Source organism: Erinaceus europaeus, chromosome 10 (assembly GCF_950295315.1).
Source record: "Erinaceus europaeus chromosome 10, mEriEur2.1, whole genome shotgun sequence".
NCBI classification, from domain to species: domain Eukaryota; kingdom Metazoa; phylum Chordata; class Mammalia; order Eulipotyphla; family Erinaceidae; genus Erinaceus; species Erinaceus europaeus.
Genome location: NC_080171.1, coordinates 49,604,843 through 49,629,902, shown reverse-complemented (window position 1 = coordinate 49,629,902; position 25,060 = coordinate 49,604,843). Strand labels below are relative to the sequence as shown.

General features: G+C 37.8%; 1 protein-coding gene across 8 annotated transcripts in view; it reads left to right on the top strand.

Moving 5' to 3' along the window:
• Positions 1–25,060, top strand: part of FREM1 (FRAS1 related extracellular matrix 1) — a 185,171-nt gene that overhangs the window by 52,596 nt on the left and 107,515 nt on the right. For 7 of the 8 annotated variants that reach the window (XR_009552018.1, XM_060199587.1, XM_060199588.1 and 4 more), the window contains 5 exons: positions 11,675–11,871; positions 12,556–12,646; positions 14,880–15,047; positions 20,199–20,407; positions 23,000–23,093. Coding sequence is in view for 7 of the 8 variants with exons in the window: in XM_060199587.1 (XP_060055570.1) it covers positions 11,675–11,871; positions 12,556–12,646; positions 14,880–15,047; positions 20,199–20,407; positions 23,000–23,093 (759 nt within the window). In the remaining variant the exon portion in view is untranslated. Of the gene's footprint in view, positions 1–11,674; positions 11,872–12,555; positions 12,647–14,879; positions 15,048–17,684; positions 18,097–20,198; positions 20,408–22,999; positions 23,094–25,060 lie in introns of those variants that run through there. The other variant, XM_060199594.1, reaches the window with a different exon arrangement.

Sequence of the window (25,060 nt, the reverse complement as noted above, 5' to 3'; positions counted from 1 at the left end):
GATCTCTTAAGAAATAGAAGTTAGCTACATCCTTATAATGAAGCACAACTTAAAAACCCAGTGATAGAGTAACAGTATGTTTAGTTGAATCATTTTGCATTGTTTTTCCCCCATTCTGTCTGATTTGGGACAGTTTTATTGCTGGAAGCATCTTAAGACTTTGCAGCTCCCAAGCTGTTATTCCAGTTAGGTAGAGGGGAAGGGAGAAGGAAATAGATACAGAGAGAGAAGGAAGAACACCACCGTACCAGAGCTGCCCTGGTACCATGACATCCCATGATGTCCTCAGACTAGAGCCTGAACTGTGTTCATGGCACTGCAAACACTCAACCTGGTGAACTAGCTTTCCAGCCCTTGTGACAAATTTGACTGTTTCTCTTCAGACTATGGATCTGTTCTAAGCTATAATAGTACCTGTTCCAAGTATCCTTTTCTGAAGCCACCAAGCTACTAACCAACCCCCTCACACCCCTGCCACCACATCTGATATCAAAGCATTATAATGTGAGTCCATACTTTGTTGTATTGTATAAACTGTGAACTAATTAATGGCAGGAATCCTGGATTATTTATTTTTGTATCTTCAGATTTTGGCACCTGACTCAGAGCAGAATCTCAATGACTAGTTCTGAAATGAACTTTTTTTTTAATTGAAACTAAATAAAATAAAATAAAATAAAGACACCCAAACATAAAATAGGGGCTAGCACAGGGGATTTGGAGACAGTAAGTGTAAAGTTTTATTCACAGTTTCCAAGTAATAATGTGTGCATAACAACAAAACAAGCAGTGTGTATGCATGCATGCACACGTGCACATGCGTGCACACACATACATACACACATTCACCTCACATATTGTTTCACATTTTTGTGCTATAAAACCCTGATAGCATAAACATCAATTTTTAAAAATTTATTTATTTATTTAAGAAAGGAGACATTAACAAAATCATAGGATGGGGGGTTACAACTCCACACAATTCCCGCCACCCAATCTCCATATCCCATCGCCTCCCAATAGCTTTCCCATTCTCTATCCCTCTGGGAGCATGGACCCAGGGTCATTGTGGGTTGCAGAAGGTGGAAGGTCTGGCTTCTGTAATTGCTTCCCCGCTAAACATGGGCGTTGACTGGTCAGTCCATACTCCCAGTGTGCCTCTCTCTTTCCCTAGAAGGGTGAGTCTCTGGGGAAGCTGAGCTCCAGGACACATTGGTGGGGTTTTCAGTCCAGGGAAGCCTGGCCGGCATCCTGATGGCATCTAAAACCTGGTGGCTGAAAAGAGAGTTAACATACAAAGCCAAACAAATTGTTGAGCAATCATGGACCCAAAGGTTGGAATAGTGGAGATGTGTTGGGGGGTGCTCACTGCAAACTCTAGTTTACTACTGCTTTCAGGTAGATATTTGCCCTAGTTTATGGATATCTGTGAACATATGCTCTATCTCCTGGAATCTGGTCTATATCTAGGTTTTGGGACTTTGTTAAGAAGTGAACCACCTGGGATGGAATTAGAGAATACTATGAAAGGAAAAGTCTCACCCGAGTGATGAAGCTGAAGGGTTGTCGTTACACACCTGAAGTCTCTGGACACAGTCTGAAGTGAAGCATGCTGGGCTGGCACTCATTGCGTTGATTAGGTTGTGATCAGCAGATGCAATATTATTTGATAAGAATTTGGAGAGGCATACAGGAAAGTGGGCCCTACCCTAGGGTTCCAGGACTGGGGGACGTTCAGGCTCTATAGTGGAAATGTGAGGTTTCTGCTGTCTTAGGGTTCAAAAAGACAATGGATAGTTACTGTTATCATCACATTATTTGGTAATTGGGTTAGCTTTGAAAAGTCCCTTTGTTAGACATACAATCAATTTTCCCCCTCATATTAATTAAATAGTGATTTATATGATTACAATTTAATAGGTGTGTACATAAACACCATTCCCATCACCAAAAAATGGTGTCCCATACCACTCACCCGCCCCCACCCCCACCCTCCCACCAGCCCAGGAAGCCGCATGTCCACCCTCCCGCTCACCACAGGGTTTTTATTTTGATGCCCTACTTTCAATTTAGTCAGATCCTGCCTTTAGTTTCCCTTTCAGATCTTCTTTCTCAACTTCTGTTGATGAGTGGGATCATCCCATACTCATCTTTATCTTTCTGACTTAGCTCACTTAACATAATTCCTTCTAGCTCTGTCCAAGATGGGTCAGAGAAGTTGAGTTTATTGTTCTTAGTAGCTGCATAGTATTCCATTGTGTATATATACCACAGCTTTCTCAGCCACTCATCTGTTATTGGGCACCTGGGTTGCTTCCAGGTTTTAGCTATTCTGAATTGTGCTGCTATGAACATAGGAGTACACACCTCTTTTTGGTGGGTGTTATGAAGTCCTTGGTATATCCCCAGGAGAGGAATTACTGGGTCATATGGAAGGTCCATGTCTAGCCTTGTGAGAGTTTTCCAGACAGCTCTACACAAAGGCTGGACCAATTTACATTCCCACCAGCAGTGCAAAAGGGTTCCTCTGTCCCCACAACCTCTCCAGCATTTGCTGCTGGTGTCCTTTTTGATGTATGTCATTCTCACAGGGGTGAGGTGTTATCTCAATGTTGTCTTAATTTGCATTTCTCTGACAATCAGTAACCTGGAGCAGTTTTTCATATGTTTGTTAGCCTTTTGCATCTCCTCTGAGATGAATGTTCTGTTCATATCCTCTGCCCATTTATGGATGGGGTCACTTGCTTTTTTTGGTGCTAAGTTTGCTGAGCTCTTTGTATATTTTGGTGATTAGTCTCTTATCTGATGTATGACATGTAAAGATCTCCTATTCTGTGAGGGGTCTCTTTTTTGTGTGATAGTTTCTTTGGCTGTGCAGAAGCTTTTCAGTTTGATATAGTCCCATTTGTTTGTTTCTGCTTTAGTCTTCCTTGCAATTGGGTTTGTTTCATCGAAGATGTCCTTGAGGTTTAGGTGGGAAAGTGTTTTACCAATGTTTTCCTCTAAGTATTTGATTGTTTCTGGTCTAATATCCTGGTCCTTAATCCATTTGGAGTTGATTTTTGTATCTGGTGAGATAAAGTGGTTCAGTTTCATTCTTCTGCATGTTACAACCCAGTTTTCCCAGCACCATTTATTGAAGATAGCCTCCTTCTTCCATTTCATACTTTGGGCCCCCATATCAAAGATTAGATGTCCATAGGTGTGGGGGTTTAGTTCTGGGCTTTCAATTCTGTTCCACTGGTCTGTGTGCCTATTTTTGTTCCAGTACCATGCTGTTTTGATGATGATGGCTTTATAATAAAGTTTGAGGTCTGGGAGTGTGATGCCTCCATTTCTTTTTCTTTTCCTCAAGATGGTTTGGGCAATTCTAGGTGTTTTCTGGTTCCAGATAAATGATTGTAGTTTTTGTTCTATTCTTTTAAAGAAGTTTGGTGGAATTTTGATGGTTATCGCATTAAATTTGTATATTGCTCTGGGGAGAATATTCGTTTTGATGATATTTATTCTTCCTATCCATGAGCACAGGATGTTTTTCCATTACTTGGTATCAGTTTCTGTTTCCTTGAATAGTGACTCATAGTTTTCAGTATACAAGTCTTTCACTTCTTTGGTCAGCTTTACTCCTAGGTATTTTATTGATTTTGCTGAAAGAGTGAATGGGAGTGATTTCTGGATGTCTTCTTCTCCAGATTTAGTGTTTTCATAAAGAAATGCCACTGACTTTTGTCCATTGATTTTGTATCCTGGCACCTTGCTATATTGCCTAATAACTTCCATCTATTTGCATCTATTGAGAAAATCATGTGGTTTTTGGCTTTGCTTTTATTGATGTGGTGAATGACATAGATTGACTTACGTATGTTGAACCAAACTTGCATTCCTGGGATAAATCCCACTTGGTCGTGATGAACAATCTTTTTGATATGCTGCTGTATCCTGTTGACCAAGATCTTGTTTAATATTTTGGCATCTATGTTCATCAGAGATATTGGTCTATAGTTTTCCTTTTTTGTTGTGTCCCTATCTGCTTTGGGTATCAGGGTGATGTTGACTTCATAGAAGGTGGAAGGGAGTGTTCCTGTTTCTTCGCTCATATGGAAAAGCTTTAGAAGTATGGGTACAAACTGTTTCCTGAAGGTTTTGTAGAATTCGTTTGTGAAGCCATCTGATCCAGGACTTTTGTTGTTGGGCAGATTCTTAATAATGGTTTCGATTTCTTTGTCTGTGATTGGTGCATTTAGACTTTGTAGTTCTTCTTGATTCAGTTTTGGAAGGGCATATGCTTCTAGGAATTCTTTCTAGGAAATTCCATTTCTTCCAGATTTTCTAGGTGGGTGGCATATAGTTCTTCATAGAAGTTTCACATGATTCTCTGGATTTCTGTGGTGTCAGTTGTGATATCTCCTCTATCGTTTAAAATTTTATGAATTTGAGTCTTCTCCCTTTTTTGCTTAGTGAGTCTGGCTAGGGGTTTGTCAGTTTTGTTTAATCTTTCAAAGAACCAATATTTGGCTTCATTGATCTTCTGTATGGTTCTCTTCTTTTCGATGTTGTTTATTTCTGCTCTAATTTTAGTGATTTCTGTCCTACTGGTTGCTTTAGGATTTCTTTGTTCCTCTTCCTCTAAGTCCTTGAGGTGTGCAGTAAGGTCATTTATTTGAGCTTTTTCTTGTTGTTTAATATGTGATTGTATGGCTATGAGTTTCCCTCTCAATACTGCTTTAGCTGTGTCCCAAATATTTTGATAGGTTGTGTCTTCATTTTCATTTGTTTCCAGGAAAATTTGAATTTCTTGCTTGAGTGACTCTCCAGTGGTTGTTAAGGAGTATGTTGTTTAGTTTCCAAATTCTGTGACTTTTAATAATTTTCTGTTTGTTGTTAAATGTTAGTTTTACTCCACTGTGTTCTGAGAAAGTACTTGGGATGATTTCAATGCTCTTGAATTTATTGATGCTGTCTTTGTGGCTTAACATGCAGTCTATCCTTGAGTATATGTTGTGTGGACTTGAGAAGAATGTGTATTCCAGTTTTTTGGGGTGAAGAACTCTGAAAATGTCCAAGAAGTGTAGTCTGTCTATCTCTTCATTTAATTCTCTTGTTTCTTTGTTGATTCCTTGCTTTGTTGATCTGTCTAAGTGTGAGAGTGGGGTGTTAAAATCTCCCACTATTCTTGTATTACTATTGATGTATTTTTGAAGTTCTTTCAGTAGGTGCTTGATGTATTTAGATGGTTCCTCATTAGGTGCATAGATGTTAATAATTGTTCAGTCTTCTTGGTTGATTGATCCTCTAATCATTATGTAATGTCCTTGCCTATCTTTTATTACTTTATTTAATGTAAAATCTATTGTGTCTGAGATGAGAATGGCTGTTCCAGCTTTTTTTTTTTTTTTGTGGTCCATTAGCCTTTATGATAGTTTTCCATCCTTTCACTTTAAGTCTGTGTTTATCTTGTTGTGTCAGATGGGATTCTTGCAAGCAGCATATGGTTGGGTTATGTTTTCTGATCCATCCTCCCACTTTGTGCCTTTTGATGGGTGAGTTTAAGCCATTGACATTTATTGATATTATGGATTTAATGTATTGTAGTGCCATTGTTCAATGAATTTTTATTTGCTCTGATATATAGCAAGTATTATAGTTAAGTTCTTGTTGATAAGAGGTCTTTTAGAACCTCTTTCAGGGCCGGTTTGGTGATGGTTGCTTCCTTTAACTGTTGTTTATCTAAGAAGGTTTTGATGCCTCCATCTAGTTTGTGTGAAAGTCTAGCAGGATATATTGTCCTTGGTTGAAACCCTTTTTCATTCAGGGTTCAATAGATATCTTGCCATTCTCTTCTGGCTTTTAGAGTTTGAGTAGAGAAATCTGCTGATAGTCTTATGGGTTTTCCCCTGTATGTGACTTTTTGTTTTTCTCTTGCAGCCTTTAGGATCCTTTCTTTATCCTTACTTCTTCTCATTGTGATTATGGTGTGTCTTGGTGTCTTCAGGTCTGGGTTGATTCTGTTTGGAACTCTCTGGGCCTCTTGAATCCTAATGTCCTTTTTGTTTTTCAGGTCTGGGAAGTTTTCTTCTATGATTTCCTCTAGAATGTTTCCTTCCCCTTCCTCTCTTTCTTCCTCAGGCAGGCCAATTATATGAATGTTACTTCTTTTGAGATCATCCCATATGTCTCTGTTATTGTTTTCAGTGTCTCTCAATCTCTTTTTGAGCTCTTTCACCTCTTTCTTAGTTTTCTCTAACTCATCCTCTGTCTGACTAATTCTGTTTTCTACTTCTTTTAGTCTACTTTCCCTTACCTCAGCTTCTTTTCTCAGTTCAGCTATTTCAGCTTTCAGTTCTCTAATTGCTTCAAAATAATCAGTATTTTCCTTGGGGGTCTCAACTGTTGTTTCCCTAATACTGCCATTCCTTTCCTCCAATGTTATTTTCATTTCTGTGATTAATAAGTTTATTATTGCTTGCATACTTTTCTTACCTATGGTTACTTCTGGCTGATTTGTAGTTTCTCTTGGGCTCTTGTCTTCATTCATTGGAGTAGCAGTTTTATTTGCTCTTGATCTACCCATTTTTATTTTGATTAATGTGTTTCTTATTTTTATCATCTGTTGTTCCTCAGTTGCTGTGTTTTGAGTACAAGCAACACTGTACTAAATACCTTTATGACGAATGCAATCACCAACCTCAGTAATTACAATAGCAACTGAAGCAAGGATTGAAGCAGTTTAACCACTACCAGTTAGCCAAACAATGTCTCCAGTCCGTGAAAAAATAGCAACCAAGTCCAATTGAAGAAGAAAGAGAAAGGAAAAAAGGGCTAGCAAGAATAGACAATTATGCAATCTACTATCCACTGTATATTCTAGGGGTAGCAAGAGGAGAAAGGGAAGTAGAGAGTCCACTCTGAGTCAGATTTCTTCCCCAAAATAATTTACAAATGAGTATCAGTGAATTCAGAAAGCCGAAGAAGGAGGAAGGAAGAAAGGAAGACAAGAAAAAAAGAAGAAAAGACGTAAAACAAGAGAGAGAAAAGAAAAAAAAGATAAGAAAAAGAACTGTAAAGGAAAGTTTTTTAATTAATTAATTATTTTTTTAATTTTATTTTTTAATTAGCTAGGAGGAAGGAGAAGGGGAGAGTGGGTAGAGGAGGTAGGAGTAGTGAAACAAGTTCCTCTCACAATGGATAAGAAGCCCAGTCCCCTAGCAATGGAAATTACACTAAGAGTTCATTCTGGTCAACCTAAAGGAGGGGGGGAAAGAGATACACCTTTATATAATATTAATAATAAAATAGAGTACGGTAAAAAACCCTGTCCCAGATTGCCTTAAGCCGCCTGAGCAGAGGCAGCTGATTGTTAAGAAGGTAAAACAAACAAACAAACCAAAAACCAAAAACCAAAAAAAAAAAAAAAAAAAACACACATCAGGGCAATCTTTGCCTTTTATAGATCCAGCTGACCATTTAGAAAGAAAGAGGGTTTCAGAAAGGAATAGACTTGGAATGGAACCCCTGTTGAGCTAGGAATCTTGGTAAAGAAAGAAGCTCAGCAGGGAAGCCTGCTAGGAGCAGCTTTCTGGCACCCAGGGTTTGGTTATGGGGGGGAACAATGAGGCAAGAACAATCTTAAAGTATCAAGGAAGTTATACAGATAGCAATGCATTTTACCACCTTTCATCCTTCCTTAATGAATATTCCTATCTAGAGATTCAGGTACACACTAACAAATTTGTATATGTCAAGAGGGCCCCTCCCCCAATCTTAGTTGTCATGATGGCCAGCAAATGAAACTTAACCCATTCGGTTTGCTCCTCCCATTTGTTCCCCACAATTGCCATCAGGTTTATAAATGTGACTCTGTGCCAGCATGATGAAGCCATTGCTCCCGACAGTTTTTTTTTTACTAGACAGAGAGAAATTGAGAGGCAGGGGTTAGAGAAAGACACCTACAGCACTGCTTCACTTTTTGTGTAGCTTCCCATGTTCAGGTGTGGGGGCAGTACAGAGGATTGAACCCTAGTATTTGAGCATCTTAACATGTCTTTACTGGGTATATCACTGTCAGATCATTTCCTCCTTTATCTTTTTCAGGAAAGTACTTTATAAAGCTTAAGGCTTAGGAGGGCTTGGCTGGGCCAGGAAAGAGTAGCATTAGAAATAATACGGCAAATGCAAAATAGAAGAAAAGAAAGCAGGAATATGATGAAGAAATGGAGGAGGAAAGGAAGCTGTGACCACAAAGACCTATGGTGGAAGTGGGAGGGACTAATGAAATGTGACTAAATGAGAGAACAGTTGCTGAGAGAGTAGGCATTTAGCAGAATTCACACCACAAATTGGGGTGAGAAAAAAAACTAACTTTGGGAGTTGTTCTTTGAGGGTTAGAAATAGCACTGGATAATCTCAAAAGAAGATGAAAAATAAGGAATCAGGCTGAGATAAAGTCGCTAGGCAGAAAAGGAATCCATAATGCCGGCCTCAATCAAGTCATATATTATCTGGTAGAATATGTCATTGTGAACCTGATCCTGAGAATCAAGGTCATATTTCTCATTTTGACATGATTTGTCAATTTATTCGGTTTTATTTGATGGAACAGAGAAAATTAAGAGAGGAGGAGGAGATAAAGGGAAAAAGATAGATACCTCCAAGCAGGTACTTGCTTTAATATTTGTACAACTTTCTTCCCAACAAGTGGGGACTGGGGCTCAAACCCAGGTCCCTGTAACATGTATGGTAACATGTATGTTCTACCAGGTGCGCTACTGTCAGACTGCCTGATTTTTCATTTTACATTCTGATTTATACAAGTTAGTAGGAGTATAGTGCTATAAGAAGACTAGGGGGAAGTAAGGGAAGTCAGCAAACAAGAATCTAGTGTTTCATTTGAGCATTAATTTTCCATTGTCTGGGAAGTGGTGTTTAATAACATCTTTGTTACAACCAAATTCCAGTAAAATGAAAACACTTTATTTCTCTATGGATTTTGTTAAGATATGGGGTTTTCTTACACACAGACACACATACAATAATTGTTTAAACATGAATAAATATATAAAGTCACATCAACTTAAGCAGTCATGAAGCATGTTGAAAAATGTGCCCACCAAGAATTACTACAGAGGTATTAAAAAAAGCATGCTTGTACATTCTTTTTACACAAAGAACACATTGGAGAATAAATTAGCATGGAAAATAGTCTCTTTGAAGGCACAATAACTATTGTTTCCTTATTAAATCCAGTTTTTCAATTAAGTGGAGCCTTAGTGATCCACACTATGGCTTGGAGGTCCCAGAGAGGATTTCTGAACTTTGTAGATTAGCAAAAAACCGTAATGGGGAATGTGTGTGGTGGGGGGAGGGGGAGATCATAACACAGACTCCAGGAGGATAAATGAATGATTTTCTTTGTGTTTCTTTATTTTGATAACTGGATTTAGTTTTTAATTATTGAAATGCTTCACCATGTAGTAAGTATGTTGTACACTTTTATAGAAGTAGTGAAGGGTGATCATGGGGAATTAATTTACTGATCACCTATTACCTATACTAGCTGTCTTGTTTGTCCCTGGCAATACTTTTCAATAACAGTCATTGTAATAGATAAAAGAAAAGACAAAAAACAAACAAACAAACAAAAAAACAAAAAACTGAAGCCTAAAGTAACCACTTTAATGACTTGCTTTATGAAATACAGCTTACAGGTGCTAAACTAATGTTCCAGACAACTCTGTGTCATAACTAAAACGTAGTCATGTTTTAGTTTCTGTTTTGTATGTTTATTTAAATAGGAATTCTCTAAATTTTTCTAATCGGATATTGTGAATAACAGTACTGTAGTCAAAATTAACATTGCTGATCTGTTCTGCAGTGATAATATTAGATTAAATTAAGTCAAATAAAAAAACACTGTAAGAATATATTTATCATTGGGCCTTACAGAAACCTATACGACTCTAAGCAAAACAAACATACACTTGAAGAGTACAATTGTTTTCCCTCAACTAATCATGAGTTATTGTAAACAGGTAAATGTGATAATAAAAGTCATTTGGCTAGTAGGATACCTGTGAGTCTTGCTTTAGGAGTCCTTAAAATCACAGGAAGATATGTTTACTCATTCAGTTATCTCTGAATTGTCTCTTACCTACAAAGTGCCATGCTAAGTGTTCTAAAGCTACAGAGGTGACTATGTACATTGAACATCTACTATATTGAATATAGTAGATCTGTAGTCATATATGATGCTTATAGTAATTCTGAAGTGGTTATACTAAATTTACAAAAAAGAACATTGACATTCAAAAAAGTTGTCACTTGAATAATAGCAATTGTTACAAATAGGTAAACTCAGAAATTCGATCGTTTGATCATTGCCAAATTCTATCCACTTTACCCTATTGATACTCCTCTTGTGGAACTTTCAGCCTTGAAAAGACATGTAACTATTAACTAATATATTAAGGCAATGAAATAATTGTTGTCAAAGAATAAATAAAATTCAAAAACAATGAAGTCCAATTGAGAAATTGGAAAAAGTTTCAATAAGTACCTTCAAGGGTAAAGAAAGCTCAGATTTCTAGAGAGAACAGGAGAGCATCTTTTCAGACTAAAGAAGCAACAATATCCCAGGAGAAGAAAAACACACTGGAGGACTAGGACTAGGTGTGTCCTAGACTAACTTAGAAATGTAGTAAAAGATAAAGTTAAAAATACAAAGCAGTTCATCAATGGAGAGTCTTGAGTTTAACTTTTTTGAGAAAGTGCATAATCAATTTGATTTCATTATTTTTTTAAACGGCACAAGGTGATGAAAAATCTAGGTTAGCAGCTGGAGTTATTGTTAAGAAAAATGTAAAGGAAAGTCATGAAAACTAGAGGTAGGTCAATAACAGTGGGAAAGGAGCCTGGGTGTGAGACATGGTCACAAGAAATTTTTCAAGTAGAAACTGTGGGTCTTGGTAATGTGAATATATAGGTGGATAAGTAAGAACCCAAAGTTATGTTAAGGATTCTAGGATCAAAAACTGAACAAAGGGACATAGATCGTAGAATGTTAATGGAAAGGAGGTATAGAAATTAAAATCAGGAATGTACTTTCTGTGTTAAGTGCCTATTCCACAGTACTCCTGGCTGTATTAACTGTAATTGTGATATGTTGTTAAAATTCGGCGGCTCTTGCCGGGCGGGCTAGCTTCACGGGCGGGTAACAGAGACGCGGAGACAACGGCTGGGCAGGGAAGCTGTATTTCTTTATTCAGGAACAACGATTCATAAACTAAGACCAACTAATCACCAAACAGAACTCTTGCTGTCTCTTTGCGGCGGCACAAGCACTCTCTCTTACTCTGGAACTCAGGAACCCAGGAACTCTGTCACTCTGGAACTCTGCAACTCTCGCGGGGTTTCTTGGGGCGGGGCCAAGCGGGCCCGCGAAATTTAACTGGACTGATCCAATTCTCTTGGCAGGGGAGAACTAGAACCCAATGTAAAGCATACAACAGTGATAGCTGTATTCTAAAAACATGAATGAATGTCCCTTTTTCATTCTCAATAGCTCACAAATTACAGATTTTGTATATCATCTTAACTGTGAACAGATCATCGTGGGATGTTTTACTTGATTTTTTAACCCCTGCATTTCCAATAACTAGAATAGATTATTTCTTTCCAGGTGGTGATAATCCATATTAGTCCAGTGGATGATCAACTTCCAAAAGAAGCTCCTGGAGTTTCTCGGCATTTGGTTGTCAAGGAAACCGAGGTGGCCTACATAACTAAGAAGCACTTACATTTTATTGATACGGAAACCTTTGACAGGGAGCTGCTCTACACGATAACAGTTCCTCCATTTTTCAACTCCAGTCACAGGTATTCCTATAAAATGTTATCACCTAGGGTATTTGTTGAAGTTTATGTTATAAGATCAGAGAGTCAATCATATCAATATGTAGTACTGTAGTTTAATTTCTTTTCTGGACACAAAAAATATTCAATTCAGCATTTACTCTAATCTCATATTTATCTTAGACATTTCTTACAAAGCTGTATTAGTTGGTAACTAACCTGCCAATTTGTAGACTCTCCAGCTTATACTGGATCAGAGTAGGCTTTAATTATTTTTCTAAATATAACACTTTAAAAGAATCTTTTTAGAAAAATGTATTGAGATTTTGACATTATTTTCAGACATTGCAGACCATGAAATGGTCTCAGCCTGCAATCCCAATTCAAGAAATCGGCATGGATTTTCTGGATTTAAGTTTTGTACTGGATAGCAAGGAATAACTTTTAAGATGAAAATAATTATTTTCCTCTATGATATTAGACCACATAGGCTGTTTTAATTATAAGGGGAAAATGCACTTGATATGAGCTTAAAGCTAGAAACAGCACAGAAATATAAAAAGCTAGAAACACTCACCACAGAAATATATACAGCATTTTCTTCACATGATGAACATTGTTAGTTTTCAAAGTTTGGATGGAGGTTATTCTATTTAATCTTCCTTACCTAGCAAGTTAGCTGATATGTTTTCCTATGTTTATCCTTAGACATTTGGATGCTGGGAAATTATTCATGGTGGATAGTATTCCAAAGCTAACTAAAAATCCTGCTGCCCCAGCGGTGAGGTCATTTACTCAGGTATGATGGTATGCTAAAGTGTTGGTAAACACCTGTGAGAAGATGTGACACTCTACTGTTGCACTCAAAAAATGTTGATCTTTGTCATCTGTTTTATATGCTTTGGCAATGATAGTTTTGTCACAGTGTGAAATCAGAGAGTATAATTCCTCTAGTTTTATTCTTTCTCAAAATTGGCTATTGGGGGGGGTCTTCTGTAGTTACATACAAATTCTAGAAAACATTGTTCTGTTTATATGAAAAAAAAATGCCATGAGTTTTGGAAATGCTTCTATCTCTTCCATTGCATGAAATAATTTGAAAATGATTGATAGGAACTCTTCTTTGAATATTTGGTAAGATTGTTCAATAATTTCATTCTGAACTTACTTTTGTTGGTCAGACATATGCTTAATATTTCTACTGCACATTTTTACTAAGCATGCAAACATCCATTTCAAAATACATGATCAAGTAGCCAGCAAGGTTATACTTCTATAAACTCATGTAAGAAAATTCTTCCTTGCTTCTTCTTAACTTCTAATTAAGTTTACTGGCAATCTTTGACGTAATTTAGCTGTGGATCATCTCTCCAGTTTCTGTTTCTGTCGCCCATGGCCATCTCCTCCTTGTGTATCTCTCCCTCTCTTTTAAAATAAGGACAGAAGTTAAATGGAATTAAGGAGTAATTGTATTTGAGTAGGACCTCACCTTAATTAATATTACTGCAACAATCCAAGTTCCAAATCACATTCTGAGTTATATGCATTGGGGATTAAAATTTCAGCCTATCTTCAGGGAACAGGAATTTAGCTCAAGTAATAATACTTACTTTTCAAAAGCTATTGTTAATATTTTCCCCAACTCTACTATGAAGGTCCTGCCAGGGTCACTGTAACAGTGGTAAGTGCTTAGTCAGCTACTAATGTAGTTTGAGGCTAATTGTGCCTAATCTCATTGTGTTTTGACATATGTCAGTTCCATGTACTGTTATTTAAATATTTTACAGATAAGGGAAAAGAGGCCTACAAGTTTATATAGTTTATATATCTTTTTGAAAATATTTTATTTATTTATGAAAAGTACAGGAGAAGAGAAAGAACCAGGCATGACTCTGGTACATGTGCTGCTGGAGACTAAACTCAGGCCCTCATGCTTGAGAGTTCAGTGCTTTATTTACTGCACCACTTCCCAGATCACCAGCTGCACTTCTTTAAAAGTTTTTTTGTTATTATTAATATTGATTTACAAAATTAAGTGATAATAGGGTTATAATTCTACACCATTCCCACCATATAATTCTGTGTCCCCATTCCCTCCATTGGAAACTGCAGTAGTTCTCCCAAGATCACAGACATGGGTTGTCTGTTATTTCTGCAAATATATATATCCCATTTTTATTAGTGATTTAATAATGAATAACATAACAGGGGTACAATTCTACACAATTCCCACTGCCTGAGTTTCGTATCCCTTCCCTACACTGGAAGCTTCCTATTCTTTAACCTTCTTGGAGAGTATGGACCAAAATTCTTTATTGGGACACAGAAGGTGGAAGGTCTTGATTTTGTAATTGCTTCTCCACTGGACATGGACATTGGCAGGTTGATCCATACTGCCATCCTAAGTCTACATATCTTGGTCAGTGTCACACAGCTTCAGTGTGTATTGAAGTAGCCTGAAATTCAGAACTCCTCTTTATTTTATTTTATTATTTTATTTTACTTATAAAAGGAAATGCTGCCATAAGAGGGATAAGAGGGGTACAACTCCACACAGTTCCCACCACCAGAACTCCATATCCCATCCCCTCCTTTGTTAGCTTTAGCTTTGAGATATTGGCACATGGGTCAGCAAACCAATTTACTGGATAGTGCACCTGCTTTGTTATGCGCCTGACCAAGGTTTGAGGCAGCCCCTACCATGCTGTAGGAAGCCTTGATGATGTGTTTTCTTTTCCTGTCACCCTGTCTCCTTGTCTCTCTCCATCTACTTGAATAAAAAGTTAGCTTATGAAGACTGGAGCTGTAAAGTCCAAGTTATAACAAAAAATCTTGATACATTTATTTAATTTTTTCTCCTGATTTTAGAAAATGATTTATAAAATAGAAATATTGCAAACCTTGAAGTTAATGACAGTAGTATTTACAATGTTTGATATCTTCAACACTAAGGTTCTCTTAGACCTAGGACTCCAAGAGTCTTAGATCCTTGCAAATTGGCACTAACTAAGCCATTTTAATTTGTTTTGCAGAATGCTGTGAACTATATGAAGGTGGCCTATATGCCACCTATGCAAGATATAGGTCCCCATCTCCAGCATGTCCAGTTCACATTTTCTGTCACTAATCAGCATGGCGGTACTTTGCATGGGATCTGTTTCAATATCGTGATTCTGCCAGTGGACAATCAGGTTCCTGAGGTATATATATATATATATATATGTTTTAAAATGAAGAATGGAAAAGAGGGAGGACTTACGAAAAGAAAGGACTTTTAAGATAATATAAGACTTTTTTTTTTTCCCTGGGATATTTTAAAACCACTTTCCAGCTAGTGTAGAAAAGAACCATGAAGGTGGAGGGTAGGTAGCATAATGATTATACAAAAAGACTCTCATGCCTGAGGCTCCAAAATCCAAAATTCAGCTCCATTCCCAACCCCTCACCCCACCATCAGCCAGAGCTGAGCAATGCTCTGGTAAAGAAGAAAAAAAAAAGAAAAAAGAAAAAAACATGGGGAAGGGAGACTATCACTTCCCATGGGACTTTCTGTTTAAAAGATGAGATTTTCCAGTTGCTGAACTTGGCATTGTTTTCGAAGCTTTATCAAAATCTCTTTCATTTTTTTTCCTTTCTGCAGAGGTCCACATGTTGATCAGGGGAAGGGGATTAAATTATGGGTCTCTTAGCAACCAGAAGGGCTTATTTTCTCTCACCACAGGCCAGCCTTGTCACTCTGTAATCTAAATAAGCTCTTTAATTTTCCAAAATGAAATAAGATGGACCCTTCCATCCTACCCTGTTTATGTAAGTTTTAAAGCACTTGCATCTCTCATTAAAAAGAAACTACAAAACAACTGCTACCTTTTGCATCTTTACCTGTGAGACTAGGATTCATATTGAAAGTTTGCTTCATGCCCTGTCTTCTCCCCACCAGAGTGCTAGACTCCATTAGTATGGCTCTTCTCGACTCTGATTTTTTTCTTTTTTCTTTCTTTCAAAAGCAAAAAGTCAATACTGTATTATCTATCTTTTAATCAGCCCACAGAACTATTCTGAGTGGCCTAGACATTAAAATCACCAACAGTCAACACTTAAAACATCTGAAGATTTTGTATCAAGTCTGAATTTCTGGCTTCTCTTGAAAGTCTGGAAGTTCTGGCATCATTGCCCTTCTGTCCCCACAGCAGTGGCCAGGAGAGGGTGTGCTGTCTGGTTACCAAAGCCTCACCCAACCAGCAGACTCATTAATAATACATTGCTGGTCTAGCCCCTAAGGCTTCTGAATTTGCAATTTTGAGTAGCAGATGTGCCAATGGGCTCACATAAAAGAAACTATCTTTTTTTTTACTCTTTCCCTGTTAGGTACTAGATCACAACATTCCCTGTGGTGAAAATAATTTGGAATGCCTGCTAATTTGATGAGATTTTATTCAGATCATCCTTTTCCACTTAGGAAATATGGGCCTTGACATCACCTAGCATATAAAGCTCAAACATTTTTGTAGAATAATCATGGAGCAATATTCCTTTATGTGAAGCAGCCTATGCTTCTTGTGTGAGAGAATGATGATCTCTGTAGAAAACCAGACCGGTGAACTAAATGGTTACATTCTTTAATTGAAGGTAGTTAGAATAATGATGATGTAGGCTAAACTGGCATATAAACTGGGCCCCCGCCCCCCCCCCCCCCCGCCCTACTCCTAAAGTGTATGGGATAATTGAAACAGTACCATAGAGAACTGAGAATAGTTAAATTAGAAGCTACAGTGAAACTTGTCACAGGAGTGATCTCCTGGTGTGAAATACTTAGAGATAGCTTGGGGGTAGAGGATTGAGGTTTGGATAGTGACACCATGCTTATTTGAAATCCAGCAAACTAATCACTGGGTTCCAACAAAGAATAAACAACTAATGGTAGTAGGGAAAATTAGCCCAATGTTTATATTTTTGATTTTCAAAATGTTGTGTTTATTTATTTGTTTATTTTTAATGAAAGAGAGATACAGATAGAGACCAGAGCACTGTTCAACTCTGCCTTACAGAGGTTCTGGGGATTGAGTTTGGGACCCAAGAGCCTAAGGCATAATAGTCTTTAGCAAAACCATGATGCTGTTTCCCCAGCTCTGCTTTTACTCTTTGATAGTTATTCTAAAATACATACTTTTAAAAAGTACTTAATGCAGTAAAGTATATCCCTTTAAACAGTAGCATCTTGAGCTATTAGTGCAATGATACTGATAAAAAAAAAGAATCAGGCTGGAAGAAACTGACTTTATTTCAAAGATGATACTACGATGCTCAGAGTGATAGCTCCATTGTTATATTTTCCTAAAAACAATGATAATGTATGTTTTGCAGCATGAGAGAAAGGCAATTGTGAAGGATAGTTGTCCGGAGAGGAGTCTCACATTTTTGTGTTTTCCTTTGTTGGTGGAAATGTTTTTATTTATTTATTTATTTTTGTTATTATTTTTTGTCAGAGCATTGCCTGACCTCTGGTTTTTGGTGATACAGGGGTTTGAACCTTCATCTTTAGAGCCCCCCAGTCCTGGAAGTCTTTTTGGGTGACCATTATGCTGTCTCCTCTGCCCAATGGAAATAGTTTGTGAAGGGGTAGAAGGCAGTTATTTCAGTATGTCAGTATGATAATTTCTGACTGCCCTTGAGATAGCCTTGAATGTGCCAGGCAGTTGTGATGGGAGCAAGAGGAGACAACAGAGGGGTTTTTTTTGGGGGTGTGGGGGGTGGAGGGGTGGTGAGCAGAGGGGACTCATTTTCTTTTCCTTTGTCCATTCTCTTTACCTTCCTCTCCTTTTGCCAACTGTTTCTTCCAGCAATGCTTTCCTCGCTGGGAGCAGCATCTGCTCTGAGGAGAGTGATTGCTTCCTTGGAGAACATGGTGTCCTAACATTGGCAGGACATTCAGCCCAGACCATCTGTGAGGAGACCTCAGAGCCCATGACGATACCTCAACAGTATCTGCTTGCCTTTGCTTCTGAGTATTAATACAAATTTGGGAAAGTTCAGGTTAAACAAAATTAAAAGATTTTTCTACTGCAGGGTCTCAAAACATTTAATGTAAATATACTTTATAAATCTATATGTACTGTTTTCAACACTTAATTGATTATAAAACTATTCTTGCCACTTCCAGTGTAGTGATAAAATATGCCAAGACACTCTAACTAACATTTTACTAAAATATGAATTATATTCAGTGAAGCAGTGTTTTTTATAATAGTAATTTATCATTAAGGATTTCACATTTAAATATAGTATATAAATAAGTCTATTTCCTATTAAATAATGCTATTTCCCCTACTGTAATTCCATCTTTAAAATACTCAATTGACACTTAAAAACTCAAACAAAAAAAAAAGGCATTTTAGGGTGGAGAAAAGACTGGCACTTTTCTCTGAGGAAATTTGATATAGGTATTGTTCATTTTTTACATTAAGGTATGTATGTGTCCTCAACTTGGATCAACAATGGTAGAGAATGTTCCATCCTCTGAAGGGATGATGGACAACATACTCTATGCTCCACCCAATGAAGATGGGTCCTGAAATCTGGGCAGCTTGGAACATTCCTACTCATGACCACAGAATGTGAGCTCAGATCGCCAGGGATGCAGAGGTCACATAGGCTCTTAAGCTGAATATGGGCCTCAGATCAGATCAAATCAATGGGGCTTATAATCAACAATATTTATACACTTTTCCCATATTTGGGAGCCACTCTCTTCCCTGACCCAGCTTTCTGGTCCTTTTCCCAGCCATGACATCATCTCCCCAGACAATAATTAGGATCCACCTGCATATCAGATTTCAGGCTCAGGGAAACAAAACAAAACAAAACAAACCTAGTATAGTCACAGGCCCTTTGGAATAGAACTAAAATAGACCTACTAGCTATCTACAAAGTGGAGACCCCCAACTTTTCATCTGCACTATTCCAGCATTTAGGTTCCTGATTAGTCAACAACTTGTTTGGCTTTATATATTAACTCTCTTTTCAGCCACCAGGTTCCGGATGCTAACATGATGCCAACCCGACTTCCTTGGACAGACCCCACCAATATGTCCTGGAGCCCCTGATTCCCCAGAGCCCTTTCCCACTAGGGAAAGAGAGAGAGGCAGGCTGGGAGTATGGATTGACCTTTCAATGCCCATGTTCACCTGGGAAGCAATTATAGATGTCAGACCTTCCACCTTCTGAATCCCATAATAACCCTGGGTCCATACTCCTAGAGGGATAAATAATAAGAAAGCTATCAGGGGAGGGGATGAGATGTGGAGTTCTGATGGTGGGAATTATGTGGAGTTGTACCCCTCTTATCCTATGGTTTTGTTAATGTTTCTTTTTTATAAATTAAAAAAAGAGAGAGAGGTACAATTCCATACAGTTCCCACCATCAGAGTTCCATATCCCATCCCCTCCATTAGAAGCTTTCCTATTCTTTATTCCTTAGGGAGTATGGACCCAGGATCATTATGGGGTGCAGAAGGTAGAGACCTGACTCCTATAATTGCTTAATTGACATGGGCATTGACAGGTCAATCCATACCCCCCCCCCCATGCTGTTTCTATCTTTCCCTAGTGGGGCTCTGGAGAGGTGAGGTTCCAGGATACATGGATAAGGTTGTCTGCCCAGGGAAGTCAGGTTGGTCTCATGGTAGCATCTACAATTTGGTGGCAGAGTACTGCCGCTGAAGGGTTGGCATTCCACGCCTGCATTTCTGGACACAATCCAAAGTGAAATGTGTGGAGGTGGTATTGGTTGCATTGATTTGGTTGAGCTCAGCATATGCATTATCAAATGGTATGAACTGAGAGATTCATGCAGGAAAATGAGCCACACACCAGAGCTTTCAGGACCGGGAGAAATATGGGTTTTATAAAGAATGGGGGATGTTCCTGCTGTCTTAGAGTTTAAGAAGGCAATAGATAGTTATTATTGTAACCAAGTTATTTGGGAATTTGGTTTACTTTGAAAATCCCATGGTTAGGATTTGCTTTTATCATACAAGACCTCACCATGATTTGTGCCATTTAATGCTATTTACATATAGCTGTATCTTACACAACCAGTTGCTTCTGGTCTCTCTGGTCTAAGATTATAAGTGATTTAATATTTCAAAGAAATAGTCGTCATTAGAAATGTAGTAACAATTTAAGGGAAGATTGTATTTTCTTTCAAGATTCCCAACTGTCCCCTTCACCTTATTCTTGAAAAAAATTAATTGACATGTGAACATAGTACTAAAAGCTTCATGTGGATGTGGTAGGTTTGATTTCAAGGATACCTTATGGAGCAAGTTTTTAAATATTTCCATTCTTCTTTCTAGGTACATACCAACCCTCTAATAGTGGATGAGGGAGGTCAATGCATCATTAACACGGAGCACATCCTAGTTTCTGATGTGGATACCAAGTTGGACAATATTTACTTCTCCCTGCAGAGGAGGCCTTCTCATGGGAGGGTGGAGCTGGATGGATTTCCTCTAAACCCAGGGGACACATTTTCATGGAGTGATCTCTGTACCTTAAAAGTTAGGTTAGAACATTTCCTAACTTTTTTTTTCTTTATATGCTTTGACTTCTAACTAGACACAAATTAATAGAAAGAAAAAAGTTAGACTAATTTTCTCAGGCGTACCGGCATGACACTTCATTCTTTAAAGGGACAGTTAAAAATTACAGATGATTGTGCACCAGGTTAAGTACACATAGCACGAAGCATGAGAACCTGCATGAGGATCCAGCTTGGAGCTCCCGGTTGGTTCCCCAACTTGCAGGAGGAGGTCACTTCACAGGCAGTGTCTGCCTCTTTCTCTTCTGTCTTCCCCTCCTCTTTCAAATTCTCTCTGCCCTTTCCAACAACAACAACAGCAAGAACAGCTATAACAGCAGCAGCAACAACAACAATGGAAAAAATGGCCTCCAGGAGCAGTGATTCATAGAACAGGCACTGAGCCCCAGTGATAACCCTGGAGACAAAAAAAAAAAAAGACAATGAAAGTGACAAATTTCTCACTTACCTCCAGACGTTTTCTTTTCTTTTGGCTTTCTGTACCAGTAAGGTGACTTTATAGATATTTGAAGATGAAAAGTTAATTGCCATAGATATTACATTTGTTACAACTGTACATGTCACAGAACATAATAGTTAATGCAATGAATATAGACTGAAATAATCTGTGAGATTAATCTACATAACTGTAATTGGCTTTAAGAAAAGTCAAGTTGTGGGACCAGGCAGTAGCGTAGCAGGTTAGGCACACATGATGCAAAGCTCAAGGACTGATGCAAGGATCCTGGCTGGTGATCCTTCACAAGAGGTGAAGCAGGTCTGCAGGTGAATATCTTTCCTCCCCCTTCTCTGTCTTCCCCTCTTCTCTTGATTTTTCTCTGTCTTATCCAACAACAATAACAGACAATAACAACAACAAAGGCAACAAAATGGGGGGAGGGGGAAGAGGCCTCCAGGAACAGTAGATTCATACTGCAGGCACAGAGCCCCAGTGATAACCCTGAAGGCAAAAATAAAACAAAATAAAATAAAAGTCAAGTTCATAACTGCAGAAACTTTGAGGTAGGGTTCTGGTGATAGATGTTAGTAGCTTTTATTCCATTCTATAAAGAGGAGACTTGCAGGCAAAATGTAGTGATAACTTGGGTCTCTGATGGTCAGGGGTGAAACAGTCCTTGCCTCATGGCCCTGCAATGGTTCTTCTCACCTGGAAGTTTTTACTTCTTCCTAATCCAGTCCTATAAAATATTCTTCTACACAATCTAGTAAAATAACTCTTCTGGAAAACAGTACAAGCTACTTAGAATTAATGGCCAGGTCTAAGATATGTTGGCAGATTTCTCACATACAAATTCAGCTTAGATGTGGGAATTTCGTCTTTTTTGAGAAAATATAGTAGAATGTATTAGTCATCAAATGCTTAGCTCCACATTTGACCAGGAAGTTGACAAGGAACTAAGCTTTGTGCACAGCAAGATCAGTTTAATCCAATAGTTTAGTAACATATTGATTTGCATCCTCTAATACCTTGACCTCTTTTTACTACTCACTGCTATCCTCATCAAAATTTTACTTTTTATAGACCTCTCAGCTTTTTACTAAAATGTCAGAAACAGAACTTTGTTTAGATAATTCCTTAAGAGCCAGGGATAGGGAAAACACAGTTACCAGCACGTATAATTCAGGAATTCTATTAGAGATTTGCAATTATGATTTTATGCTTAATCTTCAGGCAATGAACTCAAATAAGGTAGGTGGTTCCATTTTAATGTTATAATTATAGAAACTAAGCACAGGTATATTGTAGTTGCTCAGCTAGTACACGGAGGAGTCATATTTGAAAAAAGTTCTGCTTGACTTAGCAGCCATGACTTTAGACATTTTATCTTAGACCCACTTGACCTTTTGTGGAGTATTAGCATGGTAAGGTTGGATTAGTGCTGATTAGATTAATCTATTTTTTTACTAAAAGCATCAGAAAATATGACAAAATAAAGGTAGGAAGGAGGATATGGGGAGGTACTGTGGTGTGGATTACTCCACCACTGGCATGACATCTTTAACCAGAGTACATGTAAGTCTAGTCCTGAGCAAAGTAGCTTCTAAACTTGATTTTTTTTCATAAGTAAAATGTGTTCAATATCTATACGAATCTGAATGCAACTTCTGTTTTCACTTCCTAACACTTATTACCAGCCCAAAGTATTTTGAACAGATGACTGGCAAGCTAAAAATGTGGACCCCTTCAACTCAGCAGCTATTTAAAATTTATTGGGTATCACTGCAGTGGATTGAGAGTAGTTGGAAAGTCTAGAGTTATACAGTTTCTTGAAGAAACTTGCCTAAGAATGAAAGGGAAATAGGGCCATTCATAATTAAAGAAAAATCATTCTTAAATGTGAGAGACCATTAAGAATTTTGTAGATTGCAATAATTTTACATTCAGGGATACTTGAAATAAATGTGATTTCATGATTATGCTATGTTTTGTTTTTGTGATTATTGTGATATATTTACTAACCACATTCCCAAAGGCAAGAAAGAACTCTTGCATCATGAATCTCAATGAACTTGCAGCAGTGACCCTGAGAGACTATAACTATCTGCCCCCCACAGGTATCAGCATGATGGAGCTGAAGAACTTCAGGATGATATAGTCTTGGAAGTCACAGATGGCATAAATTCAGCAAGATGTGGTCTACGTGTTGAGGTAGGTAGAGAATGTCTTCCTTAATTTACAAAGAAGTAGCTACTCCTTTGAAAATCCTTCAGTGTCTCTGATAGGAAATGAAACAAATAGATTTTAAAGCAAGAGAATGTGTGATTATGTCTTTGTTTTGCTATCCTGGAATTCATGAGAAAATAAACCTATTACAGGATAGGACGACATTCATATTCTCCCTACATCTATATGGTTTTTCTCTAGGTACTCTGGTTTCCTTCCACACCTCTAAGGTGTATATGCTAGGTTATCTGGTATGTCAAAATGTTCTCAGTCTACATGAGAGTGAAGGTATGTATATGAGTGGGCCATATAAAAGAAAGGCAACTTGTCAAGGATTGTTTCTCACTTAGCACCTTAAGCTGCTGAGATAGGCTCTAACTGAACACCTGGGAACTTGAACTAGCATAAATTGATTGGAAAAATTAATGAATGGATGAATAATTATAAATAATTGCTTAGTGTTAGAAGTTTGGGCATCTTCATGAAGAATTTTTGTGATGTGCTTATGACAAGAAGTGTACCATAGAAACTTAAATTCATATTTTTATCAACTAGCATATGGTAAAAGCTGTGTTATATGTTGTGCATCACTTAAAGTTACTGTTCCCAGGAATGTATCAGTGCCTGTAAGTAGTGAGGTCTTACTGTATGTCTCAGGACAGGAAATAGAGATCATAGTTATATTGGTGAAGTGTGCATAAAGATAGAATTATTCTGACCTCAAATACAGATAGTTAATATTGAAAAAAGGAGCTGATTCCATCTATAAATTATTTCCTATAACTTTGAACTGTAACATTCAGAAAAATCTGTTTAACTTTTGCGCAAGCTTGGCCAGCATCACGGGGATTTCTTTGCAATGTGGAAGAAGTCATGTCTTTGTGTGTATGGCCCCTTTTAATTTCAGTACTACTTATCCTGAGGTATGAGATTATTATTTGACCTTTCTTGACAAATGGAGAAAGATCAGTACATAAAGTGCAGGTTGCATACATGCTTGATGAGAATTCTCAAAATTCTGTTAAGTGAGCTCTACATTCCATCACCATAAGCATGACTAATACAATATTCAGATATTGATAGTGACAAAGGAAGATTATCAGAAACACTTATTGTGCTCCCTGAAGAGCCACACATTCTATTTGCTCTACCAAATTCTCTCTCTGTTTGAAATTTATCAGATCTTTGTGATATGAAATTAATGAGCATACTGACATGCAAGACATTTTACAGTTCATAAGCAAGAATTATTTTGTTTTCCTAATAACAGAAAGGGAAGGAATTATCCCAGGTTTGTAGTCAAGCAAACTTAAGTCCAAGAAAGTTCAGTGACTTGCCTAAAACTGTTAACTATGTAGACCTGGATGACAACTCCACTCTCTGGTATCTAGATCAGTCTTCTCCTCACCACTAGTGTAATTGTAAATTACCAAATGATTATTGTTGTCACACTGGCTAACATTCCCTGTGTACTCATTCATGCCAGTTATCATGCAGAACTACTATGCATCTTCCCACTTTATCTTTTTAAATTTATGTTTATTTACATGCTTTTTTCTCTTTTGTTGTCCTTGTTTATTGTTGCTATTGTTGTTGTTGTTATTGCTGTCGTTCTTGTTGGATAGGACAAAGAGAAATCGAGAAAGGAGGGGAAGACAGAGTGGGAGAGAAAGACACCTGCAGATCTGCTTCACCACCTGTGAAGCGACTCCCCTGCAGGTGGGGAGCTGGGGGCTCTAAACGGGATCCTTACACTGGTTCTTGTGCTTTGCGCTATGTGCACTTAACCGACTGTGCATTACCCGGCTCCCCCATTTTATCCATATAGTGGCTTTGAGGTCCAGATGAAGAGCAGTATATTATTTGAGCTTCAAAATGGAGCAAAAATTATTGAAATAATTTTATACAGAGATAAATACTTATCCAATTATTTTTCCCTCAAGAAAGACACA